General features: G+C 50.8%; 1 protein-coding gene across 1 annotated transcript in view; it reads left to right on the top strand.

Annotated features, from left to right (window-relative positions):
• The window catches only part of CATSPERD (cation channel sperm associated auxiliary subunit delta), a gene marked incomplete at its 5' end in the record, with an annotated part of 39,651 nt that overhangs the window by 16,782 nt on the left and 4,861 nt on the right, over positions 1–18,008 (top strand). Inside the window, 11 exons of the mRNA XM_079917238.1 lie at positions 418–513; positions 4,759–4,841; positions 5,213–5,389; positions 7,769–7,882; positions 8,711–8,800; positions 9,532–9,590; positions 11,146–11,224; positions 11,910–11,962; positions 14,709–14,783; positions 16,132–16,260; positions 17,484–17,667. Coding sequence (XP_079773364.1) covers positions 418–513; positions 4,759–4,841; positions 5,213–5,389; positions 7,769–7,882; positions 8,711–8,800; positions 9,532–9,590; positions 11,146–11,224; positions 11,910–11,962; positions 14,709–14,783; positions 16,132–16,260; positions 17,484–17,667 — 1,139 coding nt within the window. The remainder of the gene's footprint in view (positions 1–417; positions 514–4,758; positions 4,842–5,212; positions 5,390–7,768; positions 7,883–8,710; positions 8,801–9,531; positions 9,591–11,145; positions 11,225–11,909; positions 11,963–14,708; positions 14,784–16,131; positions 16,261–17,483; positions 17,668–18,008) is intronic.

Genomic DNA, 18,008 nt, shown 5'->3' with positions numbered 1-18,008 from the left:
AGCACCCGCAATTGCAGCATGCCCCCTAGTACCAGTCAGCCACCTGAACACAGCTGTTTCCTTCCAATGCAAGAAAAGGGCTTAGGGCTGGCCTGGCCACGGGGGGTGGGTGGGGGGCATTTCAGAAAGAAAATTCTGATTACATGTTACCTGTATAGTAAAAGGCATCCTGCAGTTCACCTGGTATCCAGTCCATTCCTCAGAGCTCTCACATCAAGAAGATTGGGCGGGGGGGGGAGGGTCGCATTTTCTTAAACCTAATGAATTCTATGTGAAGTTTTACAGCATTGCATCTCACGGCTGCACTTTCCTTGATTCTTTATCATCTGAGTTGTAAACCGAGGGGCCAGGTGGGCAGCGGGGGATCCCGTGCCTAATACGTGCTCATGTCTCGCGATTTGCTCTGTCATCTCCTAGGTCAGCTGGTCAACCCTGTCCATGTGCGAGAAGGACAACACATCTTGTATTCTTCCATCTCTGAAGCCAACATCACCATCCACAGCGTTGCTGCCAGTGCGTGCCCGGCCTGAGGGTAGCTTTCTAGACGTGCTTTAGACCTGACTTATTCACCTCTGACCCCCTAGATCCAGCCTGGCCAAAACAGAAACAAAATACGGTTATTACACATTCTGGAACTCAGAGCAGAAACTTTTGTGCCCTTTCACAGTGAAATGGAATGTCAGTTGGATATCGTTTGCTGGGGCTGCTCTGACAAAGCACCCCAAACTGGGCGAATTAGAACAGACATTTATTGTCTCCCAGAAGTCTGAGGTCAAGGTGTTGGCAGGGCCAGTTCCTTCGGAGGCCTCTCCCGTCAGCTTGCAGACGGCCGTCTTCCCCTTGTGCCCTCCCATCATCTTCCCCCTGTGTACGCCTGTGTCCAAATTTCCCCTTTTTACAAGGACGCCAGTCCTATTGGAGTAGGGCCGACCCGAATGACCTCACCTTAACCGTATCACCTGTGTAAAGACCCTGGCTCCAAATCAGGCCACATCCTGGGGAGGTCCTGGGGGTTAGGGCTTCAACATATCTTGTTTGGAGGGGACACAATTCAGCCCATGACAGATGGCACCCCCAGGGGTTCTTTGCCAGTGAATTGTTGTCCTGCCGCTGTCCTGCCGCTGGTTCAGTCAGGTAAAATGAAACCCACCAGTGTAATTTTTCTCCTTACATGCTCCTCACTATTTGAGGCAAATAGTGCAGCAAACTGTGGAGTCATGTGACCTTTTTTTTTTTTTTTTTTGGCCACACAGCATGGCATGTGGGATCTTCCCTGTCCAGGGATCAAACCCGTACCCCCTGCAGTGGAAGCACGGAGTCTTAACCACTGGACCGCCAGCGAAGTCCCCTGTAATTTTTTAAAAGTATTTATTTATTTTTTTATTTGGTTGCACCAGGTCTCAGTTGTGGCAGGCAGGCTCCTTAGTTGTGGCTCACAGGCTCCTTAGTTGTGGCTCACAGGCTCCTTAGTTGTGGCATGCGAACTCTCAGTTGCAGCATGCATGTGGGATCTAGTTCCCTGACCAGGGATCGAACCCGGGCCCCCTGCATTGGAAGCGCAGGGTCTTATCCACTGTGACACCAGGGAAGTCCTAGCCGTGTAACTTTTAAGATCCCATATTTCCCTGTTTGCCCATCACTGAGTTACCTCCTACTGTCTATGTCCGTTTATCTGTTAAACGTTAATTTATCATGATAGAAAGTAATGATATAAAAGTAATTTATAGGGGCTTCCCTGGTGGCGCAGTAGTTGAGAGTCCGCCTGCCGATGCAGGGGATGCGCGTTCGTGCCCCAGTCCGGGAAGATCCCACATGCCGCGGAGCGGCTGGGCCCGTGAGCCATGGCCGCGCTCCGCAACGGGAGAGGCCACAGCAGTGAGAGGCCCGCATACCGCAAAAAAAAAAAAAAAAAAGTAATTTATAATTATGCCAGTGATGCATGGTCCTTTAAAAGTTTGCTTTTTTTAAAACATTACAACTATAATTAAAGTCCTTTTGACCAGCTTTTTGAATCCAGGCCCCTCTTTGGCTTCCTAAAGGTCATCACTGTTAGGAATCTGGAAAGTATCTTTTTAGCCAGTTGAAAGCCTCACACCTATATTAAATATGGACCTGCTGAAAATGTACAGCGCCATCTGTGTAGCTTGTTGTGGTTGCTTTTTTTTCCCCCTTTTCCCCCCATTTTTTCTTTTCATTTATTGAAATAGAGTTGATACACACTATTATATTGGTTTCAGGTGTACTACGTAGTGATTTGACATTTGCCTATGTTATGAAGTGATGAGTCGCAAGGATGGATATACAGCATAAGGAATACGGTTAATATTATTGTAATAACTTGGTAGGGGGCTAGATGTTGTGGTTGCTTTTTATGTAAATGGTATCGTATTATCGTTGAGTCATTCTACTGTTTGCCTTTTCCATTACCCATCATTTTCTTTTTTATTGTGGTAACAACACTTAACATGAGATCTACCCTCTGAACACATTTTTAAGTGCACAGTACAGTTTTAAGTATACGCACAATGTGGTCCAGCCGATCTCTAGAATGTATTCATCGTGTGTAACTGAAACTGCCCCATTAAACACGAACTCCCCATCCCCCCCCCCAGCCCCCACCATCCTACTTCCTGTCTCTATGGATGTGACTCCTCTAGGGACCTCCTGTGAGGGGGACCACACAGTATTAGTCCTTTCCAATTTCCACACATCCTCACCCATACTTGGCTTTCTGTCTTTTTCACTAGAGCCGTCCTGGTGGCTGTGAAGTGGTATCTCGTTGTGGGCTCGATTTGCATTTCCCTACTGACTAATGACGTTGAGGGTCTCTTCACCTGCTTATTGGCCATTTGTATATCTTTTCTGGAGAAATGTCCATTTAGATCTTTTACTTATTTTTTGATTGGGCTGTTGGTCTTTTTATTACTGAATTATTATATATTCTGGATACAAGTCCCTTATCAGAGATGGGATGAGAATATATATCAGAGATATATTCTCTCCCATTCTATGGGTTGTCTTCTCCCTCCTCTTTTTTTTTTTTTTGCGGTACGTGGGCCTCTCACTGTTGTGGCCTCTCCCGTTGCGGAGCACAGGCTCCGGACACGCAGGCTCAGCGGCCATGGCTCATGGGCCCAGCCGCTCCGCGGCATGTGGGATCTTCCCGGACCAGGGCACGAACCCGTGTCCCCTGCATCGGCAGGCGGACTCTCAACCACTGCACCACCGGGGAAGCCCCTCTTTTTTTTTTAAAAAACCATGAGTACACATCACTTCCCATGTCTAGAATCTTTAATGGTTCCTTATTTTCTTTTTTTTAATTTTTATTTTTTTATTGAAGTATAGTTGATTTACAATGTTTCAGGTGTACAGCAAAGGGATTCAGTTTCATATCTGTATATATAACTGAACATATATATATTCTTTTTCAGATTCTTTTCCATTACAGGTTATTATAATATATTGAGTATAGTTCCCTGTACTATACAATAGGTCCTTGTTGATTATCTATTTTATATATAGTAGTGTGTATCTGTTAATCCCAAATTCCTAATTTATCCCTCCCCCTTTTCCCCTTTGGTAACCATAAGTTTGTTCTCTATGTCTGTGAGTCTATTTCTATTTTGTAAATAAGTTCATCAGTATCATTTTTTTAGATTCCACATGTAAATGGTATCATATGATATTTGTCTTTCTCTGACTTCACTTAATATGATAACCTCTAGGTCCATCCATGTTGCTGCGAATGGCATTATTTCATTCTTTTTTCACGGCTGAGTAATATTCCATTGTATATACATATATGACATCTTCTTTGTTCATTCACCTGTTGATGGATGTTTAGGTTGCTTCCATGTCTTGACTGCTGTAAATAGGGAACATTGGGGTGCATGTATCTTTTTGAATTAGCGTTTTCACCTTTTCTGGATATATGCCCAGGAGTGGGATTGCTGGATTGGTTCCTTATTTTCTAAAGAATAGAGTCCAAACTTGCAAGGATTGCATTCAGGTTTGTGTATCTGGAATCTCATCCCATAGCTTACCGCTGCCCTGAGGGATCCCTTTTCTCCATCTAACCGCTGGCTCTCAGCCTGGGGACACTGGGCAGTGTCTGGAGGCATGTGTAGTCATCACGACTCGGGGGGCTCCTGGTATCTTCTGGGTGGAGGCTGGGGCTGCTGCTCCACACCCCACTGTGGCCACGACGGCCCCCCCACAAAGAACCGTCCTGCCCCAGGTGTCAATAGAGCCCCAAACCTTGCTTCTTCTGAAAACTTCCTTGTCTTTTTTATTTTATTTATTTTCGATCGATTGATTGAATGATTGACCGTTTTGGCTGTGTCGGCTCCTTGTTGCGGCACGCGGGCTCTTTCGTTGAGGCACATGGGATCTTGCGTTGTGGTGCGCAGGCTCCAGAGCACGTGGGCTCTGTGGTTTGTGGCACTCAGACTCTCTAGTTGAGGCGCGCGAGCTCTGTAGTTGTGGCACGCAGGCTTCGTTGCCCCGCGGCCTGTGGGATCTTAGTTCCCTGACCAGGGATCAAACCCACATCCCATGCGTTGGCAGGCGGATTCTTAACCACTGCGCCACCAGGGAGGTCCCCATCTCGTCCTTTAAAGAAGAAATTTGCTGACCCCTGGTCTGTATGATGGAATTTGGGGTAATTTTCTAATTTTAATATTTAATATATTTTACATTTTTGTCCATGGAAACAACCCTTGTTTCAATTTTTGTTCTGTCTTCTTTGGTTTTCCCTAGATGAAAATGAACTGGCCGTTTTAACTCAGGAGAATAATTTATACTATGGAAGCCTGGGAATCCTGTCAAGTTCTCTAATCAAAGTAGGTCAAATCCCGGCGCTACCCGGTTGGTAAGGAATAACGGTCTTCCTCTCAAATGTCTGATCCTTTTTCTTCTTTCTTTTTTTCTTTTGTCTGATCCTTTTTCTGAAGAAATTGCTCTAGTTATTAAACTAGTAATAATATTTTTAATAGCAATAGTGATAACATAACAGTAATCTCAATTAGTTTTACACCTGAAGAGTAGGTGCCTCAACAAAGTATACTTATGACTTTGCTTGGTTTTTTGGTTTCTTAGGGTTTGGGTTTTTTTTTTTTTGGTCTACCTTCTTTAAATACGAATCATAAGAAAAAGGTTACATCCGCAAAAAAGAATGAGAATGAGCTGATCTCAGAAGTCATTTTTCTCTTAGTTTGCAGACCAAAACATCTGGTCCAAAGAGGCGGTCCTGATGTTCACTGACGTGGGCATGCTCGAGATACTGAGCCCGCTCCCTGACTCAACCTCACCAGCTTTTGATTTCCAGAAGTGCCCCGTGAACATCCAGGCAACTCTCATGGATCCCCAACTCCAAGTCGATGTCTGCAAAGTATGTGGTCGTGACCCTATGGATTAATTTCCAGAAAGATGTTAGAGTGTCCATTTCCAAAGGGCCTTTGAGTCCATGGTGATCAGTGAAATGAAAACTCAAAGAAAGGCAACTGTGCCATGTACAGTTTATCGATAAAACACACTTTGTCTAAAACGTCCTTTTATGAGATGATGGTGCTCATAGGTGGGAACAGGGTTTTTTCTTATTTTCTTTTCTTGCCACAGTAACATGTCAATCCCCAGCCCTGAGCATTTTCCTGTGGGTCTTTGAAATCACATGTCTGGCATGTCTGGGAATTGCTGGTTTTATGCCAAGTGCAGGAAAATGAAAGAAGGAGAGAATGAGAGAGAGAGAGAGAGAGAGAGAGGAAGCCACAGCAAGGCTTTTATGCAAATATTTGGCCACTGAAACCGTTCTGAGAAAGATGGCGTTAGCAAGTAGTGTTTCCCCACCAAAAAAGACAAAGCGACTATGTAGCCTATCGAGATCCTATGGGTGAAAGCTGAAATAGTTGTGAGTCACAAAAATAACACAGTATTGGATAATAAGCTAAAGTACAAAATAAATATACACGAGTCCATACCGATGTAAATAAATGACTGAATAAATAAACGGATGGGAGACACCTCTCCATCACAGAGGAGTTCCAAATAACATAAGTACATACTCTCCCCTCCAGGAGGTGGTGTTGAATGCCCCCTGCCTGAGTGTGGACTGGCCTTAGCGATTTGCTTTTAAAGCATAAAGTCTGGGGCTTCCCTGGTGGTGCAGTGGTTGAGAATCCGCCTCCCAATGCAGGGAACATGGGTTCGAGCCCTGGTCTGGGAGGATCCCACATGCCGCGGAGCAACTGGGCCCGTGAGCCACAACTACTGAACCTGCGCGTCTGGAGCCTGTGCTCCGCAACAAGAGAGGCCGCGATAGTGAAAGGCCCGCGCACCGCGATGAAGAACGGCCCCCGCTCACCGCAACTAGAGAAAGCCCTCGCACAGAAACGAAGACCCAACACAGCCAAAAATAAATAAATTAAAAAAAGAAAAGAAAAGAATAGAGTCTGGACGGGGTAAATAGCCTGGCAGACACCACCTTCACCAGGAGACCAGGATGCACACGGGCAATCATGAGTCCTGTTGCCAGGACAGGACATTTCAGTTAACCTTGTCATTCCTTGCCAACCCCAGACCTGGAATCAGAAGCAACTTATTGGTTCCCCTCCTAGCACGGCAGGCAACCAACCCACTGTCTTAAAAATGGGATCAATAGGGCTTACGAGGTGGCGGCGCAGTGGTTAAGAATCCGCCTGCCAATGCAGGGGACACGGGTTTGAGCCCTGGTCTGGGAAGATCCCACATGCCGCAGAGCAACTAAGCCCATGCGCTGCAACTACTGAGCCTGTGCTCTCGGGCCCGCGAGCCACAACTACTGAAGCCCACACGCCTAGAGCCCGTGCTCTGCAACAAGAGAAGCCACCACAATGAGAAGCCCACGCACCGCAACGAAGAGTAGCCCCCGCTCTCTGCAACTAGAGAGAGCCCACGCACAGCAACAACAACAACAAAAAGGGGATAAATAAAAGGCAAGATGCAAGCATTTCTCCTCCTCTCCTTCACACCCTTGTAATGGGTCAGCACAGGGAAAGGGTCTCTTTATAAAATTATTCCGGTGAATACATGAAAACAAAATGATAAGGTATTGCCCTGTGGCAACCCCAGTGTCGGAAAAGAGAGACAGCGGGCCGTTACGTGCCACCTACGGAATGTCATTCACCTGCTGGGTCTTGCCAACTCGATCCCACCGTAATCTGATGGATCCAGCCACCAACCTGCCAAAAAGGCAGAGCACGTAGGAACGTGTGTCCATCTGCCCCAGGGAAACCCAGACAGTGGGAAATCTACAGGTCCCACGGTCTGGGTTCTTCAAAGATGCCTAGAAATGAAAATGATAAGGGAGGGAGGGGAAGCTGTGGATTGAAAGAGACTTAAAAAGACAAGATATTCACCAACAGAAAAATTATATCATCTAGGGATGCACGCTTGGCAATAATTCTAGGAAGAAACGCAAGCAGGCAATTACTGCAAGAAGTCAGGCAGGGAGTGGAGGGGCCAGGGTACTTCGGGAGAGAAGAGGGGCTGTGTCCGGGGGTGGGGGGAACCTTGAGGGTCTTCTGCGGGTGCAGGGTCTAGCGGCGAAGACAGTGGCTTGAGTGACAGCCCAGGTTGCTGCACCCAAGAGACTGGAAGGTTCCATCCCTGGGGAGCCCCCTCCTGCCACTGACCACTTGCCCTGTAGTTTGGGGAACAGAGGCTTGATCTGATGGATTGAATGACTGACTGATGGATTTTTTCTTTTTTTTTTTTTTTTTGCATTTCTAACTAGGTGGAACTTCTGCAGGGAGAATTTGAAAATAAAATGTATACCATTGATATGAACAGTGAGTTGGAGTTGACGGCCCTCATGATACCCCGGCCCAGCACATCACCCGTCCCACTAGTAAGCATGCTTTATCTGTTTGACAAGTGTTTCTGACACCTGGCATCCCTAGCAGCCTTGGCCTCACGTCCTGTGCCCACAATTCCCAGGCTCTGGAAATTCCCTGGCATCCCCCCGGAAGACACGCTCACCCAGGAAGCCCCTAGAAACTCCCCTTCTTCCTCACTAGGGTCCACATGCCTGGCCGTGGCTGTGCACCTGCCGGCCCAGCCTCCTCTCCCAATCCCTCTGTGCCGGCTCTCCACCCGTCTTCGGAGCTGCCCCAGAACCTTTCCAAAAATGCCCTTTCCTCCCTCTCAGCTCAGCCAGCGCCGGCTTCCCTCCTGGAGGGGATGCCTGAAAAACAGTGGGCGTTCCTGGAGCTGAAACCCACGTGTCCAAGCCTGGACTCTTGGTGCAAACAATCGAGCTGAAAACAGGGGGGCGGACCAGTGTAAGGATGCAAGGGGATGTCTAGCCAGCTGGGACCAGGGCCCGCGAGGGGGCGCCAGGCTGGCTCTTGCCTTGTGCTCTCTCATCACCCCCCCTTACCCCCCGCCCCCCGCAGGACGGGCCCCTCCGCGCACCAGGGACTGTTCTGGGTCTTGCAGGGTTGCAACCCCAGGCTGTCTGCACAACGGGACTCAGAGCCACAGTTAGGGGGTGTAGATGACAAGGGGTGGGGGGGTGCATCTGGGGATGGAGCCGGCAGCTGCGTTTGCAGAGCAAGCTGAGTCTTCAGTTTGAAGGGGGACCGGGGTCACCTGTGGGTGCGCCCCCAGCTGCTCCCGCCGCGCCTGCTGGCCTGCTGGTGCCGTACAGAACGTGCGTCTCCCATCCCGCCCCCAGGTAATGGTGAGCAACCCCCATTCCCTGGGGCTGCAGGCTGTCATCTACGAGGACGGCTACACCTACGATGGGAACACCAAACACAGGCTGGTGAGGTCGCCCCTCCCCCCCCTCAAACTCGGATCAACAGGAGAGGGGCTCGGCCTTGACCCACTGGGCCAGCCAGGTCCAGCCCCCTCAGGATGTCCCTCGTCGGACCTCCTTCCTGCTTCCCTTCCTTACACACACCCAGATAAGGTGCTGCAGAATTTTGAGGGGACACAGACCCTGCCCCTCCCCCACCCCAGGCAGGCCGCAGTCCCCCAGAGTGAGGGCGTCAGGTGTCACACAGAAGGGGCAAGGAGGATGTGGCGGGGAGCCTGACCCACCCGGGGAGGGCGTGAGACCTGAGTTATCTGGGTAAACCCTGGAATCAGGAGGCAAGCCAGGGCCACCGGGAGGGTCTTGGCCAAATATGGGTCTGGGGGATCCATAGGGCAGAGCCAGGCCTCGCAGTCACAGCAAGGAGTTGAGACTTGACCCCAGACCACAACAAACTCTTTGGATCAGACCATGTCACATCACAGCTAAGTAGGAGGGGAAAGTAAGTCACGCCCCACTGTGGGTCCCCGGGACAAAGACAGGGAGCTTGGAGCAGGGGGATCATTCCCATGAGCTTCCAGAAGCCTTTCACGGGCTTAGACCCAGAGGCAGGCTGGGTGGCTCCCGGGTTCCTCCTCCCAACACGCCCATCCTGCCCTCCGTCTCTCCTGAGCCCTGATTGCGGGACCACCCGGGGCTGCTCCACTGCTGCAGTTGCATTTTCTCTCTTGCTTCCGCAGAACATTTCACTGAGGCAGCAGCAACACTGGGGCAGGGCTGACCCCAACTTCACCTCCAGGTACGTCATTACCGGATGGTAGCGGTGGGTGGCCCCAGGGTGTCCCCTTAGCAGGAGCCAAGGAATCAGGGCCGAGACCCAGACTCCCCCACTCCAAGGACAGTCAGGCAAGAACGATTAAACTCTTACAGGGAGACAAATACCATATGATATCACTTATTTGTAGACTCTAAACTGTGACACAAATGGACTTATTTACGAAGTAGAAACAGACTCAGATATAGAGAACAGACTTGTGGTTGCAAAGGGAAAGGGGGAGGTGGGGGAGGGATGGGTTGGGAGTTTGAGGTTAGCAGATGCAAACTATTATGATATAGGATGGGTGAACAACAAGGCCCTACTGTATAGCACAAGAAGTAGATTCAATATCCTGTGATAAACCATAATGGAAAGGAATCTGAAAAAGAATATATATACAGGGCTTCCCTGGTGGCGCAGTGGTTAAGAATATGCCTGCCAATGCAGGGGACATGGGTTCAAGCCCTGGTCTGGGAAGATCCCACATGCCGCGGAGCAACTAAGCCCATGCACCGCAACTACTGAGCCCTCGCTCTAGAGCCCGCGAGCCACCACTACTGAAGTCTGCGTGCCTAGAGCCTGTGCTCTACAATAAGAGAAGCCACCACAGTGAGAAGCCGGCTCGTGGCAACGAGAGAAAGCCCGCGCGCAGCAACGAAGACCCAACGCAGCCAAAAATAAATAAATAAAATAAAATTTTTTTAAAACAATATATATATATGTATAACTGAATCACTTTGCTGTACAGCAGAAATTAACACAACTTTGTAAATTAACTATACTTCAATAAAATAAATGTTTTTAAAACTCTTAACAAATGGTAGTTTCTCAAAAAATTATATATATATGTAAAAGAAACACCGTGTAAATAATCTCTGAATCAAAGAATTCAGCTCAAATATATTCAGAGAAAAAATGTATAGCCCAAGCACTTTTATTATGAGGAGAAAAAATGGACCTAGTGATAAATAAACTAAATATTTAACATAAGGACCTAGGGGGACAACAAAAAGAAATTATGGGAAGGGAATGAACCATGATACAATATGGAATGTATTAAATAGAGAACAAAAAGACAGCATAGAGTCAAGACCTAAGATAAAGCTGGTTCTTCAGAAGACACCACAATCCTGATGGAGAAAAGACAGAATTAAAATGAACAATAGGAATGAAAAATGAAAATAAAAGTATGGACACCGAACCTGTTCAAAGAACAATGAGAAAACATTATATGCAGCTAGGTGATAATAAAACTGGGGCTCAGATGCTCTTTTCAATAAGTAATTATATATAAATTAACAAAACTGACTCAAGAAGAGGTAGAAACTAGAGGGAGGGTGGTGCCACCATGTGTGAGCAGATGTTCTTGGTCAATATACTGGACCGACTGGATGAACAGATGAATGAGTGAATGGAGAAATGGATGGGGGGATGGGGTGGATGGATGGGTGGATGGATGGGTGGAAGGATAGATAAATGAATGGGGGGGTTGTCGATGCTTTTTACTGCAATAACACACACTCCCATTGCCTTGCAGCATAAAGAGACCCACGATATCAACCATCACTCTGGACATAGCCAACAAAGAAATTTCATGCTTGGATCTTAAGCCACTGGTATGACCAAAACTTTTGCTGTCCCATACTCTTTTTTTTTTTTTTTTTTTTTGCGGTACGCGGGCCTCTCACTGTGGTGGCCTCTCCCGTTGCGGAGCACAGGCTTCGGACGCGCAGGCTCAGCGGCCATGGCTCACGGGCCCAGCCGCTCCGCGGCATGTGGGATCTTCCCGGACCGGGGCACGAACCCGTGTCCCCTACATCGGCAGGCGGACTCTCAACCACTGCGCCACCAGGGAAGCCCCTGTCCCATACTCTTTGTCCTTAGTGTTAAGACTGATGACAGCAGGCCTTGGCTGGCTTGTCCCCTAGGGGCTGGCTAAGCTCACACTCAGGATCTGGAAATGGAGGTGATTCTGCCCTGGTTGCCAAGGTCACTGCCCCTTCCCCATCGTCTTCCCCCAGGGCTGTGCCTCAGGACTCCCCAACCTCGGAGCAGGTGTACTAGCTGGGGGTTATCAGATGGCGGGACCTTAGCGGTGCCCCATAGATCAGGCAGGCTCTTAGGGTTTGACTCTGTGAGTCCCAGGCACCTGGACACCACATTGCGACCCAGGCGCAGGGTTTCTGGTCCCGGCTGCGTCAAGTGCGCCCCCTCGTGGGCTTTCATGGTGCCCTCGCTGACCGGGGTCAGCATCCTCATCCCCTCTTTGTCTCTCCACCCCACATCCCCCCGCCGCTGCAGACAGCCCTCATTTCAGTCGGTTGTGACCTGGAGAAGAAGATCGTCATTCAGAAGTGAGTATGTCGATATGGGGTGGGGAGGGGAGAAGTTGGGGGGTGGCGAGGTGGGGAGTGGGGACTGGATGAGATGGTCACCATTGCTTCGCAACTGCTAAAGTCGGGTGACACTACTCTGTCTGCTTTTACATATGTTTAACATTTCCATAACGAACAGCTCAAGAATTAATCCTAACAGATTAAGTTAGGGTCTACAGTGGGTGGCTGCCTCCTCCACACCGACTTGGTGAAATTTACATGTTCTCCCTGCTCCCTCATCCTTTGCTCATTCCCTTTCTCCCTTTTAGTCCCTGAGTTCCTCATTTTGATTAAAATTGCTCAGAGAGGGCTGGGCTTCCCTGGTGGTACAGTGGTTAGGAATCCGCCTGCCAATGCAGGGGACACGGGTTCGAGCCCTGGTCCGGGAAGATCCCACATGCCGCGAAGCAACTCAGCCCGTGCGCCACAACTACTGAGCCTGCGCTCTAGAGCCCGCGAGCCACAACTACGGAGCCCGCGTGCCACAACTACTGAATCCCGTGTGCCTAGAGCCCGTGCTCTGCAACAAGAGAAGCCACCGCAATAAGAAGCCCGCGCACCTCAACGAAGAGTAGCTCCCGCTCGCCGCAACTAGAGAAAGCCCGTGCACAGCAACGAAGATCCAATGCAGCCAAAAATAAATAAATAAATTTATAAAACTGCTCAGAGATTTTGGGTTTAATCGCCTGCTGAAAATTTGAGGAACTTTGCCTCCAGGATCCATAGTTACTGCAGAGAACGCAGCCATGAGAAACCAAGAAAAAGAAAGGAAGAACCCCTGAAGACTGGCCAAACTGCCACACGGTCTCCCCTTCAGGCGGTGGTGGGCCAGCAAATGGGCGACAGCCAGTTCCGGGGGAGCCCGGATTTGTAGCATTTGCCAATTCCCGTGGTGTAAATGCTCCCATGGAGCCTATAGATCACTACCAAAGTGAGTCTCTACTGGCTCATGAAACTCCTGAGGATATAACAGCTGGCTCTCAGAGCTAGTAAGAGCCAGCCTCAATGCTCCACTGCATGGGGCAATAATAAAGTCAAGTGATGGTTTCACCAGATTCTCCCCCCAAAAGGGAAACGCTTTATTGAGTCAATAAATGATGTTATCAGTATTTAGAACATATGTGCAGGAAAGTCTTTAAAACAATATTTTCAAAGCTGCTGCCATAAAGAGAGTGGGAAAGGTATTTGCCACATGTGTAACTAAAAAAGGACTTGTATCCAGAATTTATAAAGAATTCCTACGAATCAGGGAAAAAAAAAAAGACAAACGAATAGAAAAAAATGGGCAAATGGCTTGAGCAGGCACTCCCAAAAAAGGGGGGGGAAAGGCTGATAAACACGAAAAGGTGTTGAAAAAGTGGTCAATTTCATAGGAAAATGAAAATGAAAGCTACGTTAGAGACCGATATTCAGCACGAGCATGGCAGAATTGACAAAGCCTGGAAAGTAGTACTCTAAGGATGGGAACCCCCTGGCAGCCTCAGGAACCCCCAGACATTGCTGGTGGGCGTGTACATTTTTCGGCTGCTTTGGAAAGCACTTCTTTCCACTAGCAATTCCACTCATGCACGTCTGCACTGATCTAGGTTCCAGAATGTTCTCAGCAGCATTATTCTGAATAGCTCCAAGCTGGAAGCAGGCCAACTGAAATGTCCATCGACAGAAGGATGGGTAAACCCAGTGCAGGGTTTTGATACAACAGAATGTCACAGCAGTGAAAACGAACGGGGCAGAATTGCCTGGATGGATCGTACAAACGTGGGCGTGGAATCAAAAGAATACACAGCATGATTCTAGTCTTAAAAGTCCAAAATCAGGGGCATTCCCTGGCAGTCCAGTGGTTAGGACTCTGCACTTCCACTGCAAGGGGCACAGGTTCCATCCCTGGTTGGGGAACTAAGATCCCACAAGCTGGGTGGCACAGAAAAAAAAAAATCCAAAATCAGGCAAAAATAAACTACAGTCAGCCCTTGTATCTGCAGGTTCCGCATCCGCGGATTCAACCAGCCAAGGGCGGATGGCGTTTAAGTTCGTGGTTGGTTGAATCTGTGGCCGTGGAACCCGAGGATACAGAGGCCCCCACCATGGGACCTGAGCATCCTCGGATTGTGTTATCTACGGCAGATCCTGGACCAACCCCCTGCAGATACCAAGGCAGGACTGCATGTTGCTTAAGGATACATGCACAGATGGTAACAGTACAAAGAAAAACAGGGAAAGGATTGTCTCAAAAGTCAGGACACCCAGCTCCCACATCTCCACGTGTAACATCATTCTCCAATACAAGGAATTAGGGCTCCTTGGCGAAATGGCTGATTCTAGGCCAGGCAGGGAAGATTCAAGATGAGCCTGGAGGGGCTTCCCTGGTGGTGCAGTGGTTGAGAGTCCGCCTGCCGATGCAGGGGACGCGGGTTCGTGCCCCGGTCCGGGAAGATCCCACATGCTGCGGAGCGGCTGGGCCCGTAAGCCATGGCCGCTGAGCCTGCGCGTCCGGAGCCTGTGCTCCGCAACGGGAGAGGCCACAACAGTGAGGGCCCGCGTACCGAAAAAAAAAAAAAAAAAAAAAAAAAAAAAAGATGAGCCTGGAGCATCTTGGAGAACCAGAAGGTAGAAAGGGCTCAAAATCCAACCAATGGGGAGATAACATATGTCAAAGGGAACAATTCACAATTCTTTGGTCCCGCATGGGTTCAGGCAGCTTCTCACCATCTTTTGTTGCTCGCAGTGAAATCTCAGCCTGTTACAATGGCATCCTCGACCCCGTGGCCCTTCAGGACAACTACAGCTACGTCATTGAGAGGTGAGCCCCGCCCCCCCACCGCCCACACACACGCATGCGCCACAGGCGAATCAGGAATCATTGTTTACATTTTTAGTTATGTATTTGGCCGCACCGCGCCAGCATGCGGAATCTTAGTTCCCCCACCAGGGATTGAAACCCCCTGCAGTAGAAGCTCAGAGTCTTAACCACTGGACCTCCAGGGAAGTCCCAAGAATCATTTTTAAACCGTAATGGAAAAGAAAACAATTTTTTTTTGAAGAAAGGAAAAAAAGAATCGTTTTAAAATGGATACCCTGCCAATTGATATCCAGCCCACAGGGAATCCGAGGGAGCAAGCAGACAGGTAGGGAAGGCGGCTGGGCCTTCGGGGAATCAGTGTGATGTGGCAGGGCCCCTGGCCCAGGTCTGCACAGGCTCTGCCACCTGCTGGGCCAGCTTTCAGACCCCTCCCCAGCCTGCCACCAGCTCCTGGAGCCCGGTCCCCTGTTCATCCCAGCTAGCGGAGTTGGCCAGACACTGTCCAGCCAAGGCAGGAGGGGGTGGCCGGCCAAAGTGACCCCCTCTGCAGGGCGGCACAGAGAGCCCCTCCCACACTGGTGCACACCACCAGCCCCCTGGCATGGGGAGACACTCGTGGGTCTCATACGACGTGACCCTCCCCCCTCCAACACAAGCCAAGAGTCCCTCCCCCATCCAGACCCAGGGCCGAGACGGAAAGTGGCCCTGCTGGACTTGCCAACCAGTGAGGCTGCAGCCAGAGAGCCTGGGGGCGTGAGAGTGTGTGAGTCAGGGTCTCCAGAGAGAGAGAAGCCCCAGGATGTATGTGTGAGACAGAGAGACACAGAGGCACAAAGAGACAGAGACAGAGTGACAAAGACAGAGATTTATTTTAAGGACTTGGTTCCCGGACTGTAGAGGTCTGGTGAGTCCACAGTCTGACGGGGGAGGCTGGGGGCTGGCAGCTCAGGGAAGAGTTGCAGTTCTAGTTCAAGGCCATCTGCAGGCCGACTTCTTTCTTGCTGGGGGAGGCCCATGTCTGTTCTACTCAGGCCTCCAGCTGCACCCACATTAGGAAGAGCACTGCTTTACTGATTTCAATATTAACCTCTGCCCCAAAGAAGAGCCTCACAGAAACACCCAGAATCACATCTGACCACAGTCGAGGTGCTGTGGCCCAGCTAAGTGGACCAGAATGTCAACCACCGCAGGGGTCCCAAGGTCATTTCGACCAGGACTCTGAATCCCCCGCTCAGACACGCCTCCACGATCGTGACCCCATGTGCAGGGAAGAAGCGGGGCTGTGGGTGGGTGGACGTCCGGGCGCCTGGCGGGAGCTCGCCCGTACCTGTGTCCTGCTCTCCCACAGGGAAGCCTACGACCCCAGCTTCCGGGGTCAGAAGGCCACGGAGGACCTGGAGGTGCCTTACCACTACGAGAAGCTGGGCTGCCCCATCCTCGTCTACTACGACACCCCATGGAAGCCGGTGGTGGAACTGTGAGGACCCACCCCCCAGTCCACCACCCCGCCAGCCCCCCGCCGCCCTCACCATCATCACAGGCCCCCAGAGCCCCCTCCACCCCTTTGCTCTGGCCGCATCCTCTCCCTGCCTTTTCCCTCCGTAGCTCTCAGCTCACACATCCCCTCCCCTTGCCCGTCTTAGCTCGGCGGCCTTAACAAAACACCACAGACTGGAGAGCTTAAACAGCAGACGCTGACTTTCTCACAGTCCTAGAGGCCGGAAGTCCAAGTTCAAGGTGTGGGCAGGCTGCTTCCCCCAGGCCTCTCTCCTTGGCCGCAGAGGCTGCCACTTCCCGTGGCATCAGGGCCCACCCTTATGACCTCACTCAACTTCGATTGCCTCGTTAAAGGCCCCACCTCCAAGTCCAGTCGCACGGGGGTTAGGGCTTCACATAGGAATTTGGGAGACACATTTCAGGCCATGCCACTCACTCTGCCCCCTTCCATGGATTCTGTCTTCCTTCATTCCGTCCCCACCCCCACGCCGCCCCCAGCAGACCACTGCACTAAATAGTTGTTGACGGACTGAACGGTGGTAGAAACCACTCACACGTGGCAACACTTAGGTTCATTAGAACGTCACGTGTTAGCTCCTCGTGGCCTCAGTCCCACACCCAGGTGAGACTGTGGGCCGGGCACGCCCCTAACGCAGAGCTGCCACGTGGTGGGGTGCCTGCCGGCCTGGGGTGAGGAAGAAGGGAAGGGTCCCATCAGAGCAGGGGTGTAAGCCCCAACCTGGCAGGAGACAAACGTGCATCCAAAAATAAGTTTTGTTTTTCTTTTTTTTGGCCCCCCGCGTCTTGCGGGTACCTTAGTTCCCCGTCCAGGGGTGGAAGCCGGGTACGCGGCAGTGGAATCCCGGACCCCTAACTACTGGACCACCAGGGAATTCTCCCCCAAATAAGGATTTAGAAAAACCTTAATTCACCGCCCTAAATGTATATCTCTGGAATGTTTACAGGTGTCAAAAAATAAGCAACCCCCAGTCCCCGACCCCGACCCCGTCAGCGTCCTGTCACCACCTGCCACTGCATATCCGCGTTGACTGTCCCAGAAGTGTCAGCCTGGTGGGCGGTGGGGGTGGCCCTGCCCTGCCACCTCCCACCACCCCCAGATGGTCTCACAACACATCAGGGCCCCCAGCCTCCCCCACCCCTGACGGCCCCCCAGGAGCCTCACCTGTGCATGGTGTGTCCCAGGTGGAGGGAAGGAAAGTTCCAGGAGGTGGTCAAGGCCGAGTACGTCCTGCTGGAGGTGAACGGGCTGTTCACGTACACGTACTCCCTGACGGCCGACATGGCCCTCTGCAGTTCCCAGCCGCAGAACTGGACCACCATCGCCAAGACGGCCGGCGACAAAGGGCCCTTCGCCTGGGACCGAGAGGTAGGGCCTGCGTTCTGATTATTCCCAAAACAGGTCGCAGAAGGCGACGACTGGTCAGGCCCACTGTGTGTTGGGGGCCGACTCGGTCTGTCCGGGCTGCTGTAAAGATCACCATAGAGCCTGTGGCTTGTAACAGCAGCACTGGTTTCTCACGGTTCTGGAGGCTGAGTCCAAGATCAAGGCGCCAGCAGATTTGGTGTCTGGCTCCCGGGTGGTGCCTTCTGTGTCCTCACACGGCAGAAGGGGCGAGGGAGCGCTCCTGGGTCCCTTTATAAGGGCGCCAATCTCCTTCAGGAGGGCTCCACCCCCGGGACCTAATCACCTTCCAAAGGCCCCGCCTC

Source organism: Stenella coeruleoalba, assembly GCF_951394435.1.
Source record: "Stenella coeruleoalba genome assembly, chromosome: 3".
NCBI lineage: Eukaryota > Metazoa > Chordata > Mammalia > Artiodactyla > Delphinidae > Stenella > Stenella coeruleoalba.
The sequence above is the reverse complement of the archived record's forward strand: the minus strand, read 5'-3'. Positions and strand labels throughout refer to the sequence as shown.